The 22644-nt window shown below is 51.6% G+C and overlaps 1 protein-coding gene across 14 annotated transcripts in view; it reads left to right on the top strand.

Annotated features, from left to right (window-relative positions):
- The window catches only part of ANK1 (ankyrin 1), a 138251-nt gene that overhangs the window by 63408 nt on the left and 52199 nt on the right, over positions 1–22644 (top strand). For 6 of the 14 annotated variants that reach the window (XM_036250577.1, XM_036250570.1, XM_036250569.1 and 3 more), the window contains exons 4-18: positions 1728–1826; positions 2393–2491; positions 3510–3695; positions 5338–5436; positions 5871–5969; positions 6263–6361; positions 9290–9487; positions 10851–10949; positions 11351–11449; positions 11959–12057; positions 13721–13918; positions 14481–14579; positions 15004–15102; positions 19280–19477; positions 21438–21536. In XM_036250577.1, coding sequence (XP_036106470.1) covers positions 1728–1826; positions 2393–2491; positions 3510–3695; positions 5338–5436; positions 5871–5969; positions 6263–6361; positions 9290–9487; positions 10851–10949; positions 11351–11449; positions 11959–12057; positions 13721–13918; positions 14481–14579; positions 15004–15102; positions 19280–19477; positions 21438–21536 — 1869 coding nt within the window. Of the gene's footprint in view, positions 1–1727; positions 1827–2392; positions 2492–3509; positions 3696–5337; positions 5437–5870; positions 5970–6262; positions 6362–8896; positions 9021–9289; positions 9488–10850; positions 10950–11350; positions 11450–11958; positions 12058–13720; positions 13919–14480; positions 14580–15003; positions 15103–19279; positions 19478–21437; positions 21537–22644 lie in introns of those variants that run through there. The other 8 variants (XM_036250573.1, XM_036250571.1, XM_036250575.1 and 5 more) reach the window with 8 other exon arrangements.

The following is a 22644-nucleotide window of genomic DNA, read 5'->3' as shown; positions in this document are numbered from 1 at the left end:
CATGCCTCGTACAGGTCACATTTTAGAGGCAAAAACCTGAGCTGCTTCCAGCCCCCAGGCACCTTTGGTGGGGCCACCTCCCCACCCGTGGGCACTTGGGGCATCAGTGCCTGGGTGGCCATGGAGCTTGGGGCCCATGCTGCTCAGTTCAGCCTGGATGAGGACCCTGTTCTCCCAGAGTACAGACGGCCAAAGCACATGCAGTGGGTTTAAAGTTCCTTCTCCCCAGGGCTTGAGTTTCCTAAGACAGACTAGCAAGTGTTATATGGTTAAAAACTATATACCATCTGAACTAGAAAAAATGAGGCCGTTTGAGATCTCTGCTCCTTAAGTAGCAGAGGGAACGATGGGTCCAGCTGTGGTCCCATTTTCTCTGACCTGCTCTATTTGACAGAAGTTATCAGTTGGGGCAGTCCTGCCTGCCTCTCACTGAGTGGGTGCCAATGAGGCCAGTCATCCTAGGAGAAAGTGCTGATGGTCCAGCCCAGGACATCTAGGGGGCGGGAAGGAGCCAGCTAGGGAGGCTGGCCTTCTGGAACCAAAGAAGCCTTCTCGACCCAAACCCCATCTAGGAATCATTGTGAAAGACCTAGATGAATCCAGATAAGAAACCTGGATGCCCTAACTGGTTTGCTCAGTAGTTAGAACATCAGCCCGCAGACCAGAGTCACAGGTTTGATTCTGGTCAAGGGCACATACCTCGGTTGTGGTTCGTCCCCAGCCCTGGTTGGGGTCATGTGGGAGGCAACCGGTTGATGTGTCTCTCTCATGTTGATGTTTCTCTCTCTCTCTCCCTCCCTCCTGTTCTATCTGAGGATAAATGGAAAAATATCCTTGACCTAGGATTTTTAAAAAAAAGAAAATCAGGATGTCTCACTCACCTTCTCAGACTCTGGTTTCTCAGTCTCTGTTAGCAGTTCTTGGCTTTTAAAAAGTTTACTTTAAAACAACTGTGTATCTCATTTTCTTCTTCTTTTTTTTCTTTCTAGCTTTTCTCTCTTATTTGGTGAACTCTTGCTCATAACATCTACTTAGTATTTCAAATATTCTTTCTTTGTATTTTCCCTTGCCAGATTTTTTCTATTTATTTTTCCCATTTACTTACATGTTTTTCCTTCTTTTCCTTGCATACATTTTATAGTTCATTTTATTATCCCCCAACTCCTTTACATATTCCTACCCTTTTTTTCCTACTTGGTACTTGGCTCACTGTCTTCTTCTCTCAGTCCCTCTGTGCACTTTGGTCCAGCTTTGGAAGGTGTCGCCGTAACAGCATCCAGGGTGCTGAGCCCGTGGCGTCCGGCCTCCTTTCCACAGAGCTCCGGAGCCCAGGGGCCCTGCCTCGTCCTGCAGAGTTCCGGGCTGGGAGAGACAGGGAGGCCAGGAAGGCCGGCTTGCCTGGAGCCCTTCAGTGTGGGTCTGAGGAAGGCAGACTGCCTGTGAGCAGGTAGCAAGATGTGGGCCTGCTGGCAGCGGATTAATGCTAAGAAGTCAGTCGGCTTTCTTACTCTTTGACATTAGTTTTTCACGGAGAACAGGAAGAATTTCCCTCTTGTGCTTTCACCACTGTTTCAAGATGTATGGTGGGTCATGTGTGTTGTCTCCTCCCTTTGACCACCGAGAAAGCCATTGCGCACCCCAAGCAGCATCCTTGTCCCTGTACCTTTAACAGCCACATATGCAGGCCGGTGGGCAACGTCCTCTCCTCCCTCCCTCATGTGTTTCAGAAAGGGAACACGGCCCTGCACATCGCCGCCCTCGCGGGTCAGGACGAGGTGGTCCGGGAGCTGGTCCACTATGGAGCCAACGTCAATGCCCAGTCCCAGGTGAGGGCTCTCCCCAGTCCCTGCGCTAGAGGGCGCTGTTACACAGTGGCCTCATTGACTACTGGGCTGTACACACACTGTCGCTGAGTCCAGATTTGTGAGTGACGGGTCTCCAAGCAACGAAGAAGGCATCTTTATGATTTTTCACACTTCCACACACTCTAAGCATGACGTGGTTGGTCACTGTGGACCTTGTCCCTGTTCAGTAAACCAGCCAAATAATACATTTAGTTATGGCCCGTTTGGGAAGAGAAGCTGTGTGTGGGGGCGGGACATGGGGGAATGAAAATAGAGGGGAAGTGTGGGGGAGAGGCTGATTCATGGTGGCGAGGGGCAGAAACAGACTCCCGTGGAGTGTCCCCCCCACCTGGTGGCCTTTTGTAATAATAATCCCACTAGGCCATTTCAAAGGGCAAAGAGTTTTTATACCTGGAGATACGGGTGGGGATATTACCCCGTGAAAACAGGATGATGAGAGAGCTGTCCTCGAGTTTAGAAGATTTTGCACCGGTTTTAGCCTCTCGCTGTGTGGGTGAATTGCAATGACTTCTTCCCTTGGTTTACAGAAAGGGTTCACGCCCCTGTACATGGCAGCACAAGAGAATCACTTAGAAGTGGTTAAGTTTTTACTGGAGAATGGAGCTAATCAGAATGTAGCCACAGAAGTAAGTACCTTGGGAGATGGCCTCCCTGCTGGGAGTCTCCAGGGGTCGGACGTGGTTGTGGGGCATGTGTTCCTGGGACGTGGCTTGAGGTGCATCCTGTGTCATGATCGATGTAGAGTGTCCCTGAGCATTCTGGACCTTCGGATCACTGCACTCTTCCTGGCTGCTGTTGGCTCTGCAAGGGAGTGAGAGGCAGAGTGGTGGGTCTTGGGGAATGCCCGACACATAGGGAGATGGCATCAGAGTCTACCACGTCACTCCCACTGTAACCAACACTGACGGCTAGACAGCGGTGGGGGTGGGGTGGGGGTGTATGATTGACACGTCTGCTTGGACCTTCATGAGAAAGGCTCTGGCCAGGATCCCACTCTGCACCCTGGACAAGGCCCTGAGCTCTGATCCTGAGCTTTGTCATAAATGATGAAGTTCCACTTGAAGCCGAGGCTTCTCTGGAGCTGTAACATTGTAAGACTCAATAGTTACATGCCCGAGTTATCATTCTGCTTCGCCAGTTCATGGGCCCCTGTATACAGCTGAGGGGATGAGTAACAGTAGCTCACAATCAAATTCTTGGTGCCTGACATGGTTTCTAGCTTTGGGTAGGTGTTCAGTAATATTCGTGAAATGAATAAATGATACTCGTTTGCCATGCTGAAGGCACTGTCCTGACCAGTAGATGGGGTGAGAGGAAGGTGGGAAGGAGCAAAGGGTAGTAAAATACTTCTCATAGCACCCATTCAGACTGGGAACAAACTATGAAGGAAAACTAGATACGTGCTCAAGAGGCGCTGTGAGGCTGCAGAGAGGGAGAGGAGGGCCAGGAGGGCTTCAGGGAGGAGGTGGCATTTACACAGAGCTTGAAGGAAGGTTGGGAGAGCTTGGACGAGCAGAGACCTGGAGGCTGAGGGCCTGTCATGAGCAAGAGCCCTGGGGTGTGAATGCGTGTGTTCTGCCTTGAGGACAGCCAGTGGTCACTTCCAGTTGGAGAAAATCGATCTTCCTCCTCCCCTCTGGCCAGGATGGCTTCACTCCGCTGGCTGTGGCTCTGCAGCAGGGCCATGAGAACGTGGTGGCCCACCTCATCAACTACGGGACGAAAGGCAGGGTGCGCCTCCCTGCCCTGCACATCGCGGCCCGCAACGACGACACCCGGACGGCTGCGGTGCTTCTGCAGAATGACCCCAACCCAGACGTGCTTTCCAAGGTGAGGCAGCAGACGGAGGACCGGGAGCATTCTAGAGCCTGGACCATGGAGACTTACGTGTTACAGGGGCACCATCAATCCCCAATAACTTCCCCCCAATCTAACCCAGACCAGAGACAGGGCCAGCCGTACAGTGAAGCACCAGCCCCACAGTGACCTCAGGTCTCCACTAGGACATGTAAGAGCCCCTTTTAAATCCTTGGTGGATGCCCAGAAAAATCTGCTTGCGTGCAACCAGGATGATTCTTGCTGCTCTAGGCCATCCAAGAAAGTGTCCAGGTGGGCAGGCTGGGTCTCTGGCCACAGTGAAACTTTGGAATCCCAGCAGGTGGTGTTCTAGAATTGTATCCCACTCTCTTTTCCTGCCTGCCTCCTGGTGGATGGAGGAGGGTGACCCCACATGTGGAGATGAGACCGTGGAAAGTCATCCCAGGGGGCCTGGACAGCTGGCCACCTGAACATGCTGTCTGGTGGTTTGAGTCACTGCTTATCCACTCTCTGTAAGTTTAGGCTGTTCATTTCTTCTCTTGCGGCGGGTTATTCTCAGAGTCACCCACACCATGGTCACTGGGTTTGGTCTGGAGAAGTGCTGAGTGGGGTAGGTATGGTCTGAAGTCATGAAACCACAAGATGACAATGGACCCAGCAAGGGGCCAGGCATCTGCCTTTGACCAGCCAGTTGAGTCCTTATACCCTTTTAGGGGGCTGAGACAACCCCTGGAATTCAGATCATGGGCCCCATACCACTTTTCACTCATTGATTAAAACTTCTTCATAAGTAAGCACTCAGATGAGTGGCCTACAGAGGCTGAAGTACTCCTAGTCCATGGTTTGTCCACGTGAATCACAAAACAAAGAATGTGGGTCACTCAGAGGCAGTGCCTAGCTTAATTTTTTTTTTTATATGGCAGTAAGTTTTCTATTATTGTTTATTTTTTAACTAAATTTATGGGGGTAACTTGGTTAATAAGAGTATATAGGTTTCAAGTGTACATTTCTGTGATACACGATCTGTATATTGCACTGTGTGCCTGCCACCCAAAGTCACATCTTCTTTCATCACCATATTTGGCCCCTTTACCCTTTTATACCACCCCCCACCCCCTTCCCTCTGGTAACCACCATACACACTGTTACCTGTGTGTATAAATTTCTATTTGTTTTTCTTGTTTATTCATTTGTTACTTTCAGTTTTACATCACACATATGAGTGAAATCATGTGGTTCTTAGCTTTTTCTAACTTATTTTGCTTAGCATGACATTCTCAAAGTCCATCCATGTCGTTGCAAATGGCAGTATTTCATCCTTTTTTTACGGCTGAGTAGTATTCCATGGTCTATATGATCACATCTTTATCCAGTCCTCTGTCGAAGGACACTCGGTTGTTTCCATGTCCGGACCACTGTGAACAATGTTGCATTGAACATAGGGGTTCATATAGCTTTGCAATTCACCTCGCTTTTGAATATAACTTGTCCCAGATTTTCTTGACCCCTCTAGAAAATGCTCTCATCAGTCTAAATCTGCTTAATATAGAGGGTCCCTGGCCCTGCCAACGTTTTCAGAATCCCTGGGCGGCTTCTGAGCTGGAAATGACAGTGTGTGGCATGTGATGAGTTGTCCCCCTCTGTTGTGCCCCAGACAGGATTTACCCCCCTCCACATCGCAGCTCACTACGAGAACCTCAATGTGGCCCAGCTACTCCTCAACCGGGGGGCCAGCGTCAACTTCACGCCACAGGTGAGGCTCTCGGAGGCCAGGGGCTCAGGGCGTCTAAATCTGGGTGCTCCCCCCTCTCCTGGGGCAGCACAATCCCCCCATACTGCAGAAATACCTGTGGGTGAGGCAGCCCCGGGGTCCATGAGGGCTCCTCGTAGGTGGGTGTCTAATTACATGCCCCTCAGTCTCCACTTGCCCCTTCTAGAGGGGGGTGAAACCTGCAGGGCCAGGCCTGGCTGTCTTCCTGCCCAGGTGGTGACTGGGACACCTGGGCTTGGCCCGCCTGCTGTGATTACCCACGATGCTAGCACATCCTTACCGGTTTTGAAATCTTTCTTAGGCAAGAAGCCTCCTAACAGGAGGCTTGATGTGGTTGTTAGCACTGCTGCCGTTGCAGGGCGGGCAGGGGCTCGAGGAGGGTGCCACGCCCTGACTGTCCTGTCCCTCCCCTCCAGAACGGCATCACGCCACTGCACATCGCCTCCCGCAGGGGGAACGTGATCATGGTGCGGCTCCTGCTGGACCGTGGGGCCCAGATAGAGACAAGGACCAAGGTGGGTGCCAGTGAGCTCTGTGGCAAGGCCAGGGGAGGGAGTTCTGCCTTCCAGAGTCTGAGCCGGAGTGGTGTGCTCTCAGTGACCAGCTGGGGATGCACCTGTGGCCTCCTGGAGCAGCCCAGTGGGAGCCAGGGGCAGCAGGAGACAATAACACGACAGTGATGGAGTCAAGCTGGCCCTTAAGGGAGCATCATGCTTCTGCGCTGGAATGATGCTGGGGGCAGTCTTCTCTCCCACAGCCTCTGATAGGTGCCTTTGGGGCTTTCTCTTTGTGACTCTGTTTTTTAAAGGATGAATTGACACCTCTCCACTGTGCAGCTCGGAATGGGCACGTGCGAATCTCAGAGATCCTGCTGGACCATGGGGCACCCATCCAAGCCAAAACCAAGGTGCGTGCTTCCTTTCCGTGAGGAGCATCTTTTAGGCAGGGCTCCAGGCCAGGCCAACCTGGGTCCGATCCCATTGCTGAGAAGCCGAGGTTAATACTACCAACTGAGCCAGTGTGGGGGACTTCTCCAGTGCCTGTCACATACGAGGCGCTCTGTAGAGCCCTAATTATTATCTAGATCAGGGTCAGCAAAATTCTCTCTAACGGCCAGATAGTAAATATTTTTAGGCTTTGCCGGCCCTGGTCTCTGTTTCAAGATTCAATTCCACCATTGTAGCAGGAAAGCAACCAGGATAATATGCATACGAGTGGCCATGTTGCAATGAAACTTTATTTACAAACATAGTGAAGAGGCCAGATTTGACCTGCAGGACTGTCATTGCCCATAGCTTTAGATCAACCCTGGTCTATTTCACCCTGGCTCCAGAAAAGACAGGAGCTAAGCACTTAGACAAGTCTTCAGAGCCTGGGCCAGACGGGAGTAAAGTTAAAAAGAAAACAACACTCCTTTTCAATGTCTATTAGGGACCAGAGCCAAGGCCCCTCCTTCAGTTCTCATATCAGGTCTTGAGTCTTCCTGGGGCTAATGCTGTCAGACCAGCGGGTGCTGCCTACACCTCCTCCAGGCCCTCTCCCCCATTCTTTGGGGTGAATTTAGAGGATGTGAATTTAGAACACCAAGACAGAAACCAGGCCCATTCATGGCCACTCTGGAGGTTTTCTGTGAGAAGCTCTTCGTTATAAAATTGTAGCGTAGTTCACAACCGTGAAAGCTAATTTATTCCCTGACAAATTATCATGTGAGTGTTCTACAGAGCTCTCTGCAATTTGGGTCATGATTCACAGTATCAAGCTAGTGTGTGTGTGTGTGTGTGTGGGGGGGTGCTGAGTGAGGGTATCCTCTACTGAACAGGTTTATATCTCAACCCTCCGTCCACGGCTGATTTTCTGTGTGCCTTTGAGCATGCCTTGTTCTCTCTGTGCCTCTGTTCCCTTGTCTGGAGGGCTCTCCTCCTTTCTCTCACTGTTGTTGGGACGATTACATGAGGCAACATCTTTGAAAGTACATATCAAAGCAAAAGTCCTCAGATACGTGAAGGTATAATTGCTACTACCACTTATATTATTAGATCAGATTATTCTCCACATGTTTTCACAGAGGCCCTGTATTTAAACGGATAAATGTCCTCAGTTGGTAATGATTTTACATCATCCAGATTATAAGAATAGGACTAAGGAGGATGGTTATGAACATTCCTCACTGAGAACTTCCTCCTGTCCATCGGGAGACATGGTATGACCTTGTAGAACGCAGTAGGTGGCTGAACTGTGCTGGTTTGCTACGGCTGCTGCACCCACACACACGGGCGGGGCTCAAACAGCAGAGGGTTATTGTCTCACAAGTCTGGGGCCGGACATGTGGGTTGGTCTAGGCTAGGGTTGGTCTCTTCTGATGGCTGTGAGGGAGAATCTGTTCCTGGCCTCTCCTCTGGCTTCTGGTAGTTTGCTGGGAATCTTTGGCATTCCTTGGCTTGTAAAAGTGTCACCCAGATCTTGTCCTCATCTTCACATGGCATTTTGTGTGTGTGTGTGCACATTTTGCCTTTTGATAAGAACAGCAGTCATATTGGAATAGGCCCCACACCAGTGACCTCATCTTAACTAACTATATTTGCAATGATCCTATTTCCAAATAAAGTGACAGTCTGAAGTCCTGGAGGTTAGGACTTCAACATGTATGTTTTGAGGGATCACATACAGTTCAACCCATAACACTGATACCAGCTGTCATGCAACCTGACTGTTTCTCCCTTGCTGAAGATCCTCTTTCAATGGTCACTTTCTAAAAGCCAAAGTCCCAGTCTTAGCTCAGATTTCCACAGTGCAGCCCCTGCCTGCCACGCCAGCCGGTGCCACGCCCCATCACCCTGGGCTCTCCTGCATGTTTGACCACATCCGGGTCCCCGCGTTGCCCTAACCTGGCTGTCTCTGGCGCTGCATACACTGTTCCCTTTGCTGGGAGGTTCTTCCCCCTTTGTGTTCCTGGCGCAGTCCTAGCTCGAGGATCACCCTTCCTGGAAGCCTTCTCTCCCTGCGTTTCTTTCCTCGCTCTGCATCCACCCTCCTGCGGACCTCTGTGTTTTGATTGTGCTTTCCTTGATGTCATCATACTGAATAGCAACAATGTTTGCGTTTCTGTGTCTTTTACCTACTAGTCTACCAGCTTCCTTAGGCCGGAGATTATGTCTGTTCTCTTCTGTCTCCCCAGAGCTTTATCCATATTGTGGATGTTAATCATTTAATGAACACTTTTTAAATTAATGTCTGAATAAATGAGTCTTCTCAGTCTTTAATTTTTTTAAAATAAATTGCTGTCTAAGAAACAGTGAGCATCTTTAACAGAACTTTTAAGTGATGTGTATTTGTTAGAAACAATGAACAGAAGGATTTAGATCCAAGTTTCATTTTATCATCATTCATTCAAAACCGCAGTAAGGACCACACTGTGTGCGTTACCGGCATGTGCAGGGCCTGTGGGCATAGGAAAGGTACGAGGCACGGCCACCGATCTTAAGAAGCTTGCAAGTAAGGAGAGAAGATACACGTACCTGAAAGGTTCATCATGAATATAATTCAGCAAATATATGAATAAAGTCCAAGTGAGTGGTCCAGATACAAAAGAGCTCACGGTAGTCTAGGGTGGTCAGGAAAGAGGCGGGCCTGGCTGGAGCTGCCGTGGAGGGTTTGCTGGGTGGAAGGACAGTGCAGTCAGAGACCAGCGTGAGCACAGAGGCTAGCGTGGGCCTGGGAGCCACAGAAGCATCATGGAGGGAAGAAGTAGGAAGTGAGGCTGGAGTCATTGCCTTGAACTGCCGTGTTCTGTTCCAAGAGCCTTTGATTACTTGTTTTTTCCCCCCTCTCCATCTAGAATGGCTTGTCCCCAATTCACATGGCGGCTCAGGGAGACCACCTTGACTGTGTCCGACTTCTATTGCAATACAACGCAGAGATAGATGACATCACCCTGGACCACCTGACCCCACTCCACGTAGCAGCCCACTGTGGCCATCACAGAGTGGCCAAGGTCCTTTTGGATAAAGGGGCCAAACCAAACTCCAGAGCCCTGGTGAGTGGGGGGCTACTGGAGAAGGTGCCAGAGGGGCAAGGGCTGAGGGAGGCAGGACCGGAGCTGCACGGCTGAGCGTTGTAGGAGGGGCACTGGGCTGGCACCCAGAACTTTCAGGACCTGGAAGGTGTCAGTGCTGTGAAGGCTCACGCAGTGTGGCAGTGGACAGACAGGACAGTCACCCCAACTGACTGTGGCATCTAACAGGCTGAGATCAGGGGAGGGTTTGGGCCCAGGAGACCTGACTGGGAAGCACCGTTCATGGTATGCACCTGGGCTGGGGGTGTCACTCCACCTGAGCCAGGCCCAGAGCCAAGGGACAGTGATCTCTTAGAGACTGCCTGGCCTTTTCATCTGCTTTGCGGGCGAGGGGAACGGCTCCTCCTCCATGGAGCGGCTCATAGGGTTCATGCTACTCACGTAGTGGTGAGTCCGGACCTAGAGCTAGTCCCCTCCTGGGTGGTTCAGAGACCTGTTGGAGCCAGAGCTCTGCCCATAGCCTGCCCTGGACCACCCTCTCCCTCTGCCCATTCCCAGGGGAAGAGAGATTGGAAGGCACGATAACCTCCAGAGACTGCAAAGATGACTCGTTCATTCAGAAAGCTCTTGTTAAGCTCTGGCCACAGGCCAGGCACTGTTCTGGGGTAGTCGGAGCTCCCAGCCTCGGTGCTGTTGACATTTTGAGCCTGATTTTAGTTGAGGGGGCTGGCCTGTGCACCATGAGATGTGTGGCAGCATCCCTGGCCTCTGCCTGCTAAGTGCTCAGAGATTCCTCCCCAGCTGAAATGACCAAACATATCTCCAGACATCGCCAAATGTCCCCTGTATGGGGACTGGGGGATACCCACCCCCCCACACACACACTTTGAGAACCACTGCCCTTGGGGGCTAGAGCACTGGAAAAACAAGCAGACAGACAAAAACGAGCAGACAAATCTCCCTGCCCTTGCGGACTGTACATTTTGGCATATCACTTCAGAGCAGAGCTGATGCACAGAAATCCACTTCACTGAAAATATGCATCCGTCTCTGGGAAGAGGGAACATGATTTGTTTTGCAAACGGACTCTTTATTGTAAATTTCCCCTTGAGGAATCTTTAAACAGCAGACTTTTAGTGCATCCAAAAATATGATTAAATTTTTTTAAAAAAGGTTTATAGACAACATGCTCAGGAACGTGCCTGGTGCATAAAATGAGAGCCACCTGCCTCTTAGTGATTTGTAGTAATTGATGTTCCGGTCTGCGGGAAATCGCTGGCAGGCTGGGGCACAGGCTGCCTTTTCATCAGCAAGGTGGTCTGGGTGCTCCTTGGACTCGTGCGTAAGCGCCTCCTTGTCTGTCTCCCTTTGTGTGGGACTGCAGAATGGCTTCACCCCTTTACACATCGCCTGCAAGAAGAACCATATTCGTGTCATGGAGCTGCTGCTGAAAACAGGAGCCTCCATCGATGCTGTCACCGAGGTAGGAGAAGCTCTGCAGGTGAGAGGGTGGCCTCCCCCCGCGGTCTTCCTCCAGCACAGGTCTTCCTGTGCCTGTGGCTGCAGGAGTGCACGTGTGTGCAAGTCTAGACTGCTCCAAGGCCTGGACCAGAGGCACTAGACCGAAACGGGTGTCAAGTCTCAGGGAGCTTTCCAAGCTCAGAGGCAGTTTTTTGAGTTAAAAAAGTGGGAAGAGTCACCCTGTGGTGATTGTTTTCCTCCAGCCATTTTCCTGGAAATAAACCCATCTCATTTAACTCCCTTTTCTTGGAAAACTAGTCTGGAGCAGCTAGAGGCAAGAAAGTCTTAGCAACATCTGGCTGTCTCTTCTTTGGAGGACGGGGGAAGTCTCCTCTCTTCTTACTCCTCTCTTTTCTGTTCCAGTCCGGCCTGACACCTCTCCACGTGGCCTCCTTCATGGGGCACCTGCCCATCGTGAAGAACCTCCTGCAGCGGGGGGCATCACCCAACGTCTCCAACGTGGTGAGCCCGTGGGGACAGCAAGGGCTCTTTTCTAGGCACCAAGAGCTCAGAGGGGAGCTTTAGCCAGCGATCCCTAGACCTCCTCTCTGGGGTTAGAGGAAGAATTTTCAGAACAGCAGAGGCTTTGAACTTGGGAAGAACATTCATAGATACGGAGTCTTTCCCAGTTAAACTTATCACACATCTGTAAGTCTCAGAAGGGTTATTTTGGACAATAATTTGGGAACTTCTGTAAGTGCTATCTGGGAGTACATTTGCATTTTTAAACATTCATGAGCTCTGGGGTTTGCTTGTAAGTATACTGCGCGCGCGCGCGCGCACACACACACACGCACACACACACAGCAGGCATCAGCAGGCTGCAGGCTGCTGGAGCCACTCACTAGGGCGACTCCGCCTCTCGGATGAAAACCTGTCAGGCTTCTCCAGGCTCACACTTTGGAGCTCTGCATGTGTCCTTTCGGAAACCCAGCATGTACTAACACGTCTGTGACTTTGTTATTCTACAGAAAGTGGAGACCCCGCTACACATGGCAGCCAGGGCAGGGCACACGGAAGTTGCCAAATATTTGCTCCAGAACAAAGCCAAAGTCAATGCCAAGGCCAAGGTGCGTTCTGGAGGCGGGAAGAATCCTGGGATGCAAGCAGTTCAAGCTCAGGTGGAGAAAGCATCCTAATTAAAGGCCGGGCTGCAGTGCTGGGGGCACAAAGATTCCTTGTCATCCTCGTGTCCATTGTACTAACACGCAGGTTCTGCTTTGCAGGGGCTCTGACAAGGCCAGAGACGTTTCGCCTCAGAACTATGTTTCTTTGCCCAGGGGTGGGGAACCTGTTTTCTGCCAAGGGCCATTTGGATATTTGTAACATCATTCACAGGCCATACAAAACTATCAACTTAAAAACTAGCCTGCCACAGTTGGTCAGGCTGATTTGGTGAGGCTGTGATGTGAGCTGGTATGGATTTCGAGGACGGCCCGCTGGCCAGACGGTCCCCACCCCTGCTAGGATAGTGGAAGTCCGGGGAGCGTGGCTGGCCTGCAGTGTTCACTGGGCTGGAAGGGTTGCATGGTGGTTATGGTCATGGTACAAGAAGAGAAGCAACTTTTTAAAGAAAGCGTTGCCGGTGAAAATCAGTCTGGAATGACTTGATCTAAAAATGGATGCTTCCTCCTCGTTGTGCAGGGCACTTTCGAGGGGTTGGGTGAGTGAAGAATACAACGAGCTGCTGAGGTAGCAAGTTGTCGGCCTTGGCCAAGATCAATCTTTCCCAGCCCACGGGGCACAAAGGCTCCATTTAGAGTTAGGACTCTGATTTGTTTGGGCCACATGAAGGAGGCCCCCCCCCCCGGGCCCAGTAACAGAGACCTCACCCACTGGACCCCTTCAGCATCAGGCATAAACAGGAAGGACAGCGTTTAGACTCTCAAATGACCCCTGACACAGAGAAACCACAGTAGTATCAAAGAGACAGATAAGTGTCCACTTGGATGTGACTTAGGAGACGGTCATCACCACTACTATTATGTACCAAACACTGAAACATCTTACATACACTATCTGCTTGATCCTAGCCATAGTCTGAGGAGGTCGATATTATCATTCCCATTCCACAGCTGGGAAGGCTGAGACTTTGGGCAACTAAGTAGAAATAACTACAAAGTTGAGGGATTGTTGTAAGGATTAAAGAAGAGATAGCAAATTGGTTTCTGTAACTCAGAGATTGATTTGAATTCAGCCTCTTCATCTTACTGTGTGACCTTGAGAAAGTCATTTAACTTCTCTGGGCATCACCTTCCTTCTTTTTATTTATTTATTTATTTATTTATTTATTTATTTATTTATTTAATTTTTTTTTTACCCTCACCTGAGGACATTTTTCCATTTTTTGTTCACATAGAGTGAGGGAGAGGAAGAGAGAGAGAGAAAGAAACATCGACGTGAAAGGGACACATCGAGTGGTTGCCACCCGCATGACCAACCAGGGCTGGGGACAAACTGCAACCGAGGTACACGCCCTTAGCGGGAACCGAACCCGGGTCTCTCTGGACCACAGGCCAACGCTCTGATCGCTGAGCCAAACCGGCCAGGGCTAAAAGTAAAGTGTTTTTTCTTTTTTGGTACATCTCCCTAGCGGGAACCGAACCCGGGTCTCTCTGGTCTGCAGGCCAACGCTCCAACCGCTGAGCCCAACCGGCCTCCTACTTTTAAAAATGAAACTTTGGGTGAGGTAACCTTAGTATTCCCTGTTCTTTCCTCCACTTCTGGTTCCAGGATGACCAGACCCCCCTTCACTGTGCAGCTCGCATTGGCCATACAAACATAGTGAAGCTCCTGCTAGAAAACAATGCCAACCCCAACCTGGCCACCACTGCCGGCCACACCCCCCTGCACATCGCAGCCCGGGAGGGCCACGTGGAAACGGCCCTGGCCCTTCTGGAAAGGGAAGCCTCACAGACATGCATGACCAAGGTACAGCCTTCCCCCTCCTGTGCTCCCGGGGTGAGTAGCACAGGCTGGTCGCTGCTGGGCCTGGGGCCCAGGGTGGGCATTGCCACCTGGTCCTTCACGTTGTCTCAGTGGTGCTGAAAGCAGCTGGGAGGCCAGCACCACAGAACGGCCGCCATCTGTGCGCGTGGTATGCCAGGAAGGCAGGGAACTGTGTTTCTCCTTCACCCACCCAGCCTTCATCCACTTATCTTGGAACCAGTGTTTGCTCAGCACCTGCTCTAGACAAATCACACAGGTTCTGGGGTGCAAGAAGGAGTAAGACTCAGCCCCTGCCCTCAAAGGGCCAGCAGTTGAATCACAACAAAAGATGGTTTAATGCTCCCCACGAGAGGTGCGGGTGGCGGGTGGGAGAGGAGCCTGCTGGTTCCTGAGGCCGTGCCTCTCGGGGTGATCAGGGGTTCTGTGCCCTCTATTTGACTGGCATCTCCATGCTTGTTAAGGTGGGACAGCTCCTTTGCCACAGGCCCTTGCTCCGGGGAGGCAGCTGTGGCCCCCGGTCCTGACAGCCCGTGTTTCTCCTCAGAAAGGATTTACCCCTCTCCACGTGGCGGCCAAGTACGGGAAGGTTCGGGTGGCAGAGGTGCTGCTGGAACGGGGTGCACATCCTAATGCTGCCGGAAAGGTGAGTCTGAACCTGCTCCCTCTGTGGGGTGAGAAGCCAGGGCAGGGGTCACGGCGCTGCTCGTGAAGAGCACCTCTCGCCCAGCCCGGTCTGTCCGTCCTTCGAGTGGGCAGCTGTGTAGAAAGAATGACCCTGGTCTTTCTGACCAAGGCCTTGACCTTCTCCCAAGACCCGGCGTCCTGCTCTGGGCGAGCGTGCCGACCCTGCTGCCATCGGGCCCCGCAGGGATGAGGAGGTGGTCCTGGGTCCGGCCGGTTACGCCCTTCGTGACTTCTGATCAAGATTGGTTCTGGAGTGCGTTTTAACTAGATTTAATGTGTGTAAAAAAAGTGATGTGGACCCCAAAAGGGTGCTGCTATAGCTACAGGGGCTAAGTAGACCATCCACTGAGTCAAGGCTGTTCTCTGTCGGTCTCCCCCTGCAGAACGGCCTGACTCCGCTGCACGTGGCCGTCCACCACAACCACCTGGACATCGTCAAGCTGCTGCTTCCCCGGGGTGGCTCCCCCCACAGCCCCGCCTGGGTAAGCCTGCCCTGTCCCCGCAGCAGGAGCTGCCTGCCACCACTTCCATGGGGCTGTTCCAGAAGCAGCCAGAGGGCTTTGGTGTTTTGCTTTTATTTTAACCTCAGACATCTCGCCTGACTTGCACAAATGTTACCTGCAGTGTAACCGCCACGCTCTGGGGACCAGGGCTGGGGTGGGAAGTGGGGCATACTTCTTGGCATCAGGTTACCTCGCAGAGGTTGATTCTTTTCACACAAATGTGTCCCCAAAGCGCTGAGTGTCAGCTGAGTTTTGTATACAGGCTGTCCAAGGTCAGCACACGCAGGAGTCTCCAGATCGGTCCGTCTCGTTCTCCGATTCCAGCACAGTGGCCACACGTCGAGAAACATTCAGGGCTGGGGGTGCACTTGCCGGAACCTTGATGCAAGGGACCTATTTTGAATGTGACTAGTCGCCCCCAAATCTGTTTCTCTTATGAGTTCAGACTTTTAGATCGTGGTGTTTGTTAATGAGGCACATCCACGAACATTACCTGGTAGACACGTGTCCGGTGTGCTGGCCTCCTGCAGCGTCTGGAATGCGCTTTCGGAGCAGCAGCCCCGCTGCCGCTCAAGGGAACCCAGTAGAGGGAGCTGACCGGGTTACGTAAGACCAGCGGGCAGCAGGGGGTGGGGTTGTACAAGGTGTAGGGATGAAGCTGGACAGAGGACCATTTCTGAGGACAGGCTGCCCCCTGTGGGACAAAAGGGTGTGCAGTGTTCGTCTGGAAGGATAGGGTGGCTGTGGGCTGGTGGCCACGCATAGGAGGGGTGAGGAGCAGGCGCAGGGCTTGGATAAGGACACAGCAGTCCCTGCATTCTGGAGCTCGCCTCCTGATAGGGCAGCCAAGACTCAGGAGGATCACTTCTGGGAGAGCAAACCCCAGCGCTCAACCAGGCGCAGGAGTCCGAGTGCAGCTCGGAGGGGGGAGCTGCCAGGGTGGGTTGATGACACCTGCCGACTTCATAGGATGCAACCCAGGCAGGGAAAATCAGCGTGGGCCTTCAGTGGTCTTCCCTCCGCAGAATGGATGCTCATCTGAATTTACAGCCTCCCTTTCCTGCAGACAGAGTGTCTCCCAGAAGCCCCTGTCTCCTTGGGCTCCGGTCCCTGCCGCTGCCGTGCAAAGCCCACGTCACTGGGTAGACAGAGCATGTGGCCGCTAAGATGTGACTTACTCCTGCCTCTAAAAATAAAAGCTGGACTCCCCTCCTCCGCGCACCCCTCCTTCTCTAAAAGAAACTGGAGCCAGGTTCATGGTATTTAAAGAGAGATTTATCCAAGCACAAACACTGTACAGATGGGTTTTGTTTCCATGGAAAAAAATAGTTTACCAAGTCGTCTGGCAATTTTGTAGAATTTCACATGCAAATCTCTCTGCACCCAAACCAAACCCTCCCCTTTCTATTTTGATGCTAATGTTGTTCTAACATTTAGGCAGATCCTCTCCAGCGTGCATGCCTTTGGATGAGCTCATTTCCTCAGGAAAGCAGAGCCTGTTACTGGCACCTAGCCCTCCTAACCTCGCCCTGACTCTCCTGCCTCCTTGCCCCTTATCCTTGTCCTTGTCACCCACAGGCCATTCATTCCCTTTGGTCCTGGTGTTGGGGAAGCTCAGAGGGGCGGGCCCTATTCTGAGACTGACAGTTGTCTCTCAGCTTCAACCAGGGTCACCTGGCAGCCAGAGCCACCTTCAGGGCCAGCTCGCCCTTTGGCGGGACAGGTGTTATCCTTGCCAGTGTGACATCCACAGCTGCCCAAGAGTCCTGAGACTCCTGATTATACTTCCATGAATATTCTTCGAATTGCTCAAGTTACTGTCCTTTGAACATGAAGAGAAGTCCTAATGATCATTGCTGTCATGCCGTGAATGTCTGCTATGGGCCAGACACCAGCTAGGTGTTCGGCTGCCTCATCCCATCCCGACAGCGGGACTGAGCAGACATTCTCGATACTCGTCTGAGAATGACCTCCGTTTAGGCTCCAGATCTCAGGCTCGATCCATTGAGCCACCTCTTTTCCTTGCTCCTTTGATATAGTACAAAATTCATTTTGTTTCATTAACTTTATTGTAGTCAAAATGCCGATCTAGTTATGGGAAAGCAACCTTCAAAGAAGAATTTAATGTTTTCTCGTAACATAATCAAGTTAAAAAGGAGAAACACTCCAATGAATTATCTTACATAATTATTTAAAGGGAATTATTTTTTTTTATTAAATTTAATTCTTTGGGTAAGTTACAACTTTTCACTTCTCCATAAAATCCACTTTGCAGATGGCTCTACCCTGTTCCCCCGGGGCTATAAAACTGGGATTTTACTGTCGTGGTCAGCCACCTTTTTCTATTTTCTGCTTCTAATCAGCGATCCTAGCAGAAACAGAAATGTTGGTTTCCCCAGAAGACAGTGGCTGGCAGGAGAGACCCATTCTCTGGGACAGCTCAAAGCATGCCAGCCAGGCGGGGGAACCATATGTCTTATGCCATCTGCTCTGGGGCTGGGTGGGCATATGCTTAGAAAGTCATGGGTTCTGCTCACAGTCCTCAGGCCTGGCATCCCCCTTGGCCCTAACTGCTTTGGGACCTGGGTACTCGAAGTGGGGCTCTTGGACCATCAGCATCAGCATTATCTGGGAGTCTGTCAGAAATGCAGAATCTGGGGCCTCCCCAAAGCTTCTGAGTCAGGACCTGCATTTTAATGAGACCCCAAGTGATTTTAGACACGATGAAGTTGGAGAAGCACAGCTCCCGCGGGAAGGAGCTGGGATCTGGAGTCAGAAGGCAGGCTCGGGTCATCCGTTTTTCCGTTTACTATGTGACATAAGATAAGGCACTTGGTCTCTCAGAGAACTGGCTTATTATCCACAAAGTGGGGGAATAATAAAAACGCCTGCCTTGTTTGCTGGCCATGGTGGTGGTGAAGCTCAAAAGGGATAATGTAGGTGAGTGTGGCTGTCACGGTGAAGACCAGTCACTGCCGCTGTCTGCAGTGGGCTAAGGGCTCGCTCCAGAATGCCAGCCATGCACCGCTTCCTTCACTGAGAAGGTCCTGCCACCAAAAATGGAAGGAAAAGACAAGCCGGTGAAGAAACACTGCACAGTGACACCGCTGACCTACTTTGGGGCCAGTCCCTTTATCTCATCGTGGACTGAAAATATCTTGTCAACCATTCCAAGCTTTATTACTTGTTTTTGGTGTGGTTGTTAATCCTCACCAGAGGATATTTTTCCATTGATTTTTAGATAGAGTGGAGCGAAGCAAGGGAGGGGGAAAGAGAGAGAGAGAAATCAATGTGAGAGAGACACATCGATTGGTTGCCTCCTGCACAACCCCGACTGGAGCTGGGGATCGAACCTGCAACCCAGGCACATGCCCTTGATTGGGAATTGAACCCGCCACCCTTCTGTCTGTGGGCCAGCGCTCTAACCACTGAGCCAAACTGGCCAGGACAAGCTTTATTACTTTTACATCTTAATTTGGAAAGCAGTTTCAAATATTACTGTATTTGATCTGTTCAACAACTTTAAGAACAAGGTAGATGTTATTATCCACCTTTCATGGCTTAAAAAATACAAAAGGAAGTCTAGAAGCTGCTGAACAGCCTGCCCCCATTGCAGGGCTGGTCAGAGTGAGTGAACGGGACTGACTCTCGTCCCCAAGGCCTGTGCCCGGTGCTTGTCCTCTCGCACCACCTGAAGCTGGCGAGCCCAGGGGAGCACGTGGCCAGAGCACAGGGAGAGAAGGGCTCTGCTCCTTTCCCTCTGTGACATGTTGGGGGCTGCTCTTCAAGCAGGAAGGAGGAAGTGGGAACTTTCATTTTCTTGCGTACTTAGTCCTCTAGGTGTCCCACAGGCGGCCTGGTTGCACCCTCGCGTCTGGGGAGAGTGCGCCCTGCACAGCAGTTGGTCAGAGCGTGATGCAGACAGTAGGTGGGGAGAAGAGGCACCGGCCACCGCTGGCCTGTGGGCCGCTCCGGGTCACGCAGACTTGTTGGCTGGTTTATTTGTTTCCTGAGCTTGCCCTCCTGGGTAACACCAGCCCTGCTTGGTGGGTGCCCAGTAGTCCCAGAACCAGGCCTACCCTCCCTCAGGGGATTACATTGGAGGCAAGTGCTCATCTTGTCAACTCTGCATCCGGGATACGTTCTTCTGTTTCAGAACGGCTACACCCCTTTGCACATCGCGGCCAAGCAGGACCAGATGGAGGTGGCCCGCAGCCTGCTGCAATACGGGGCGACTGCGAATGCAGAGTCGGAGCAAGGCGTGACACCCCTCCACCTGGCTGCCCAGAAGGGTCACGCGGAGATGGTGGCTCTGCTACTCTCCAAACAAGGCAACGGCAACCTGGGGAACAGGGTAAACATACGCCTGCGGACTGGCCCTTGGTCTCAGTGATGGTTTGGTGTTACCCAATTAGACACGATATCTGAATGTTGGGCGCCCACTGTGTGCCCAGGTTCTGAATTAGGTGGTGTGTGTGTGTGTGTGTGTGTGTGTGTGTGTGTGTAATCCTCACAATAGCCCTTTGTAGGTTTTATCTTTATTTTATAAATGAAAAAACAGATTCAGAGAGTTTGCTTATTCCCGAGGTTGCATAACCCCGAACCTATCTGATGCCACAGCCTGTGCTGACTCTTTCTAAACAGATTGTTTCAAGAATCTGCAAAAAGGTCAATATTAAAATCTACAGTGCACGCTCCCAAATGCAAGCCAGTGTTACATTCGGGACCATATTAAGTAATTTGGTACTAACTATTTTTTTGGTAGGGAAGATAATTTTTTAAATGCCAGCCTGTGCATTAAACTAGGCGTTCTCAGTCTAGGGACAGTCACATGAGTCTGGAACCTTCCAGATTTGTACACAACATTTTGGGAGGATGGGCACGCGAGCATTTTTCTGGGTGAAGTCTTCATAGTTTTCATCAGCCTCACAAAGGGATGTACGACCCAAGAGAGACAAAGCAGCACCTCTTTTTGAAAATAGTTTTATTGAATATAATTCACATACTGTGAAATTCCCCTTTTGAACTGTACTGTTCAGTGGTTTTGGTATATTGTGGAATAGTGCAACCATTGCCATCGTCTAAGTCAGAACATGCTCATCGCCCAGAGCCCCCTGACCCTGCAACCACTAATCTGCTCTCTGTCACCATGAATTTTCCCATTCCAGACCTTTCATACACGTGGAGTCATACAATATGAAGGGCCACTTTTTTAGATGATAAATGAACATACTACAGTTTCAGAAAAGCAGACATGTGAGGATAACTTAAGATTTCTTAAAAACCTGTAGATCCATTGGCTCATTTAATGCACGTTGGGACAGGTGGCCCCCAAGGGAAGTTATGGTAGGACCATTCTGCTGGATGGGATTCTTGGTTTCTTCTTTGTGCCGTTTAAGTGGGCTCTGGAAGGAGCCTTCAGGACGTATTCTCTGCACTGGAGACACCCTCTCTCCCCGCACACTGCTCGGTGTGGTCTGTTCTCTCTCGGGCCAGCCCCACAGGCCTGAGGGAGATGCTGTCCGGCCCAGGCTTCAGCTGGGGAGGGGCGCTGCTCTCGGGCCTCTGGTCAGTGCAGAGGACAGAGGAGGGCAGGTCGAGTCCCTGGAGAAAGGACAGGACCTCGGCCTCTGGTCAGTGCAGAGGACAGAGGAAGGCAGGTCGAGTCCCTGGAGAAAGGACAGGACCTGCCCTCGGCCTCTGCTTGCAGAGGGACTGCAGCTCCGTTCGCCCCACGGTTGGTAAAGTAGATTGAGGTCCACGGTAGAGGAGAGGAGACTTTTCTGACATCTTGGGGAGTGTGCACAAATCAAACAGTATCTCTGCTGCATTACTATGCTCACGACAAAGCTGTGAGGAGAACTCCCAGAATATATGCTTTTCGTCCTTGTTACAGGGCAGCACTGGCTGCGCTCTGATCACACCCTGCATTTGCACGGCCCGTCGCTTTCCGATTGCTTTCGTCCGCTCTCGCAAGTGACCTTGGCCTTGAAGTAGGTCAGAGATGAGCCCTCTTTTCTAGAGAGGGAAACCAAGGCCCTGAAGCTCATCTTGAATCTTGGGAATAGGGAATGTCACAATTGGAAAGTACAGGAAGTTCATCTGGTTCAGAGGTCAGCAGACTATGACTTGTTGGCCAAATCCAGTCCACCGCCTGTTTAGTTTTAGATAAGGACACGGAGGCCCCGAGCTGGAGGAGCTTTGCCCAAGGTCTTGTAGCTGGCTGGTGGCCACGGCACCATGCTTGGCTCCCAGACCTCAGCGCTCTCTCACTGTGGCCTGGAACGTGTTGATGAACTTGCTTTTCTTTCCAGAATGGACTCACCCCCCTCCACCTGGTTGCACAAGAAGGCCACGTTTCAGTGGCAGACGTGCTGATCAAACACGGTGTCACGGTGGACGCCACCACTCGGGTAAGGCTTCCTCTCCCTCCCTGCGGGCGCCATCGCCCTGCCCGGTGCCCGCCTCCCCCACGCTTCAGAATCCACCCCTCCTCCGAGCCTTGGGACTCCAAGGACCCGACGACATGTCCTCGCTGCCCTGTTCCAGTGGTGGCAGTGGGATTTGGAGACGCCAGTCCCCATCGCCTCGTTTCCAGTTGGGAATTTGGGAGTTTGCTAGACCTTTAAGCCTGTGTAGTGAGACACCGAGAGGCATGTCTAATCGTGATCCCAAGACCTGTCTTACGCGAGCAGGGTGTGGAAATGCTGAGCTTCCCAGGGTCCACTCGAAAGGTCGGCCCCTCTTATTCCAGCGTTTAGCTAAATTCAGCTCCACTTTCTAAGAACCTCTCCGAGTGCAAGATACTTGGGGAGGTGGCCGGGGTAGCCGTGCACAGTGAGGCCAGGGAATCCACCTGCAGCTATCTGCGGCTGATTTGGAGGTGACCGTCAGAGCCGGAAGGGACAGCCTAACGTGACATCCCGAGTGAGAGAGGCGCTGGAGAGCCACCCGAAGCACAAAGGGTGGACAGTATTTCCATTTGGTGGAAGAAGTGGTATTCTGCTCCTTGTCACCACAAGGCAACTGTGCTAAAGGAAGGGACAGAGTGCTGCCCCTCCAGCCCAGCACCCTCCAGGATCCACAGGAGCACCAGTCAACGTGACATTGAGGTCTCCCTGAGAAAAATCCAGAAACTGTATTTTATCCTGACTGCTTGCAGTTTCCACGGGAATCTGTTTGAAGACCAAGAATGTTCTGGATCTCTGAGGTTCCTTTTGTGGGCCCAGTCTAGTCTTTCGGGGTCCTGCCCGGAGAGGCCCTACACCGTGGGCTAGAACATGAGGGTCTCAAAGCCATGTCATTACTTGAGGTCCAGTCTGCAGGGTCTGTGCCAAGAAGGTGTCTGAGATCGGGCACTAGCCCTCCAGGGACACCTATGACCACAGGGCTCAGAGGGCCTTGCTCACCGGCCTTTGGAGGGAGCACCAAAATGGTCAGCAGAGCGGATTCCTTAAACATTTGCTCCTTCGCAGGCAAAACACAAATCAGTAGATATCCAGCCCATTCATCTCAAACAGT

Source organism: Molossus molossus, unplaced genomic scaffold, assembly GCF_014108415.1.
Source record: "Molossus molossus isolate mMolMol1 unplaced genomic scaffold, mMolMol1.p scaffold_m16_p_9, whole genome shotgun sequence".
NCBI classification, from domain to species: Eukaryota; Metazoa; Chordata; class Mammalia; order Chiroptera; family Molossidae; genus Molossus; species Molossus molossus.
This window is presented reverse-complemented; position numbering and strand designations above follow the sequence as displayed.